This window comes from Priapulus caudatus, unplaced genomic scaffold, assembly GCF_000485595.1.
Source record: "Priapulus caudatus unplaced genomic scaffold, Priapulus_caudatus-5.0.1 Scaffold99, whole genome shotgun sequence".
NCBI classification, from domain to species: Eukaryota; Metazoa; Priapulida; class Priapulimorpha; order Priapulimorphida; family Priapulidae; genus Priapulus; species Priapulus caudatus.
Genome location: NW_014577160.1, coordinates 77,980 through 81,386, shown reverse-complemented (window position 1 = coordinate 81,386; position 3,407 = coordinate 77,980). Strand labels below are relative to the sequence as shown.

At 41.7% G+C, this 3,407-nt stretch overlaps 1 protein-coding gene across 1 annotated transcript in view; it reads right to left on the bottom strand.

Moving 5' to 3' along the window:
* The window catches only part of LOC106805074 (DNA polymerase theta-like), a 35,569-nt gene that overhangs the window by 3,917 nt on the left and 28,245 nt on the right, over nt 1-3,407 (bottom strand). The window contains exons 17-21 of the mRNA XM_014806552.1: nt 2,745-2,856; nt 2,367-2,524; nt 1,639-1,923; nt 1,032-1,197; nt 444-628 (exon numbers count right to left, since the gene is read on the bottom strand). Coding sequence (XP_014662038.1) covers nt 444-628; nt 1,032-1,197; nt 1,639-1,923; nt 2,367-2,524; nt 2,745-2,856 — 906 coding nt within the window. The remainder of the gene's footprint in view (nt 1-443; nt 629-1,031; nt 1,198-1,638; nt 1,924-2,366; nt 2,525-2,744; nt 2,857-3,407) is intronic.

Here is a 3,407-nt window from a genome sequence, read left to right as displayed (position 1 = left end):
CAAGTTATCACAGACAAGTACAAGTAATTATAAGTATATACAAGTAACTACAGGTATGTACAAGTAATTACAGGTATGTACAAGTTATCACAGACAAGTACAAGTAATTACAGGTATATACAAGTAACTACAGGTATGTACAAGTAATTACAGGTATGTACAAGTAATTACAGGTATGTGCAAGTAATTACAGGTATGTACAAGTTATCACAGACAAGTACAAGTAATTACAGGTAAGCGCAAGTAACTACAGGCAAGTACAAGTAATTACAGGTATGTACAAGTAATTACAGGTAAGTACAAGTAATTACAGGTAAGTACAAGCAAGTACAAGTAATTACAGGTAAGTACAAGCAAGTACAAGTAAGTACAAGTAATTACAGGTAAGTACAATCAATTACAGGTAAGTATAGATAAGTAATACGTAGGTACGGGGCACCTACCTGCTTGGCCTGCTGCCTGTCGGCGCTGGTGACGCTGTCTACGGAGATCATCTTCCACTCACTCGCTATCAGCTTGAATACGTCGCCTCCATTGTTGAGTATGTGAGTCAGCTTGTTGTCGCTGGACAAGTGGGCTATCACTCGCAGCTCTAACTGTGAGTAGTCGGCTGAGATAAGGATGCCTCCTGCGAGAGAGACGAGTCAAACCTGTGTATAAGGGTCACTCGAGGGAATCGCAGAAACCAGATTTCTAGCAGAGAAACAGCCTCCTCTATAGACAGGCGTCCGTTCTATAGACAGGCGTCCGTTCTATAGAGGTGGTTTCTCCGTATAACTGCCACTCAAGAGAAACGACATGAGTGTCCTTTATATAGGTGGACACTCTATACAGGTGACTGCTAACACATGTTTTACTGTATCAATGTGCAGGACGTAGCCATGAACTTACAGGTAGAAGTGGACTTCAGGATACATACTTTGGTTGTTTTCTAGCTGCGACCAGCTATTGCATTTGCCGACGAAAACGTCGACGTAAGAAGCTCGATAAATTATCGTCTCGTTTCTTGAATGTCGCTCGTGTTGATTTACCTTTGAAGGGAATGAAGGAATCACGTATGCTGACGGCATGTGTCTCTCGCTTGTCGTTTCTACGGCTATTTCCGCGGGGCAGTGCAACATTTCCGGTCCCACGCCTCTTGTCTGTCGACGCCGGGCTGTTCTGACCAATCATGCTGTCTACGGTTATCTCAAAGTTCTACATCCGTAAAACAAAAATCAAGTTTAATCCCCAGATCAAATCAATAATAGCATTTTGATAAACACAATGTTGGTAGCGTAACCTAATTGTCAAGTCAAGTTTATTCACCTGATCTCATCGCTTATCGATGAATGATTGATGAACACAATGTCGCTAGTCTATCCTAATTGGCTGCGTGTATCCTTTTCATTACTATAATTCTACATGTAGGTAGCGCTAGCTGATACAAAGCCGAGGATATCTCACGGTATAAACTTTGTGTGTAGCGAGTAAAGGGCTACACGTAGGTAGCGCTAACTGATGCATGGCCAAGGATATCCTACCATATAAACTTTGTGCGTAGCGAGTGAAAGGCTACACTGAAGTAAATCTAGCTGATACACAGCCAAGGATATCTCACAGTGAGAATGACTGCATGCTGCCCCACGTGTGGCCCACCTTGACGTTGACAGGCAAACAGACGGAGAGGGTCGTGGTGCCCTCCATGCACTGCTTCACTATCTGACACACCTGGACGAGGTCGTCCTCGTTAACCTCGTATATCAGCTCGTCGTGAAGCTGCAGCAACAGGTACGCGCCGCGCGGAAGAGGAGGGCGCCACCGTCGCCGCGGGGGAGACGACGGCTCGCGCGACATACGGTGCGGCGTCGACGATGGAAACTCCTCGGTGAGGCGCCGGTCGACCGCCGCCATCGCCAGCTTCACGAGATCGGCTGCTGTTCCCTGTATATTGCAACGCGTGATGTAATATAGTAACGTAATATAATATATTAATACGTGATGTAATATAGTAACATGTAATATAATATAGTAACATGTAATGTAATATAGCAACATGTGATATCATAAAGTACTATGTGTAATATAGTATAGCAACATGCAGTATAGTATAACACATACTATAGTATAACAACATGTAATATCATATAACAACACATACTATAATACAACAATACAATATAACAACAGATAAAATACTATAATGACTCAGTAGGACACATACAAAGACTACACATATACACACACAACACTACCCCATGTCCCATGTGGGTTTGACAAGCTTATCACTCGATGCCATTGAGACCTTGCGTTAGCGATAAATTAATAATTTAGATGTGTCGTAGTCTTCACAACCACCACCATATGCATACACTCATGTCTATTACCTGCACTGTGGTGTTGACAGCTTGCCTCTCTGCTTGATTATGCACGATAGGATTATTGCTCTTAATGTTGGGTAAGTAGCGTTTCCTCCCTAGCATGGTGCTCACGTAGCCATCACGTCTGCACCTGTCTACGGTTGCCTGCAGGTAAGCTCTCAATCCTAGCCAAACAACAATGGAACAGAGCGATACAGCCATGCGAGAGACAGTCGTAGAGAGGTATACTGTGCACTGAAACTGAGATGATGTGACGGCAAGTCCATGAGCTTACATATTACATGTTGCAATTGAATCTGCCAGATACAATACTATTACTTCAAGACTATTATAGTACGTGCTACAAAAAATAAGCAATTGTAATCACAAACGCATTGTTCATACCTTCATACTTGCTTTTGAATGTATTTATTAGGGTTGCAGCACATTTCTCATCCACATTAAGCTGGTCTCCCAGTGTCTTTGGGCCTATTCCATAGATTATTCCATAACAGATCTAAAAATAACAACCACACGTCCGTGATAAATCTTCTGGAACCGACAGATCGAGTAAAACCAGGAGCAACTAAGATGCCGATAAATGCAAGCAGCGACACATTGCCAACAATGTACCGTCACCCCACAGGTAATTGTACGTAAGTACGAGTAATTACAGGTAAGTACAAGTAATTACAGGTATGTACTAGTAATTACAGGTAAGTACAAGTAATTACAGGTATGCACAAGTAATTACAGGTATGTACAAGTAATTACAGGTAAGCACAATTAATTACAGGTAAGTACAAGTTATCACAGACAAGCACAAGTAATTACAGGTATGTTCAAGTAATTACAGGTAAGTACAATTAATTACAGGTAAGCGCAAGTAACTACAGGCAAGTAAAAGTAATTACAGGTAAGCGCGAGTAACTACAGGCAAGTACAAGTAATTACAGGTATATACAAGTAATTACAGATATGTGCAAGTAATTACAGGTATGTACAAGTTATCACAGACAAGTACAAGTAATTACAGGTATATACAAGTAATTACAGGTATGTACAAGT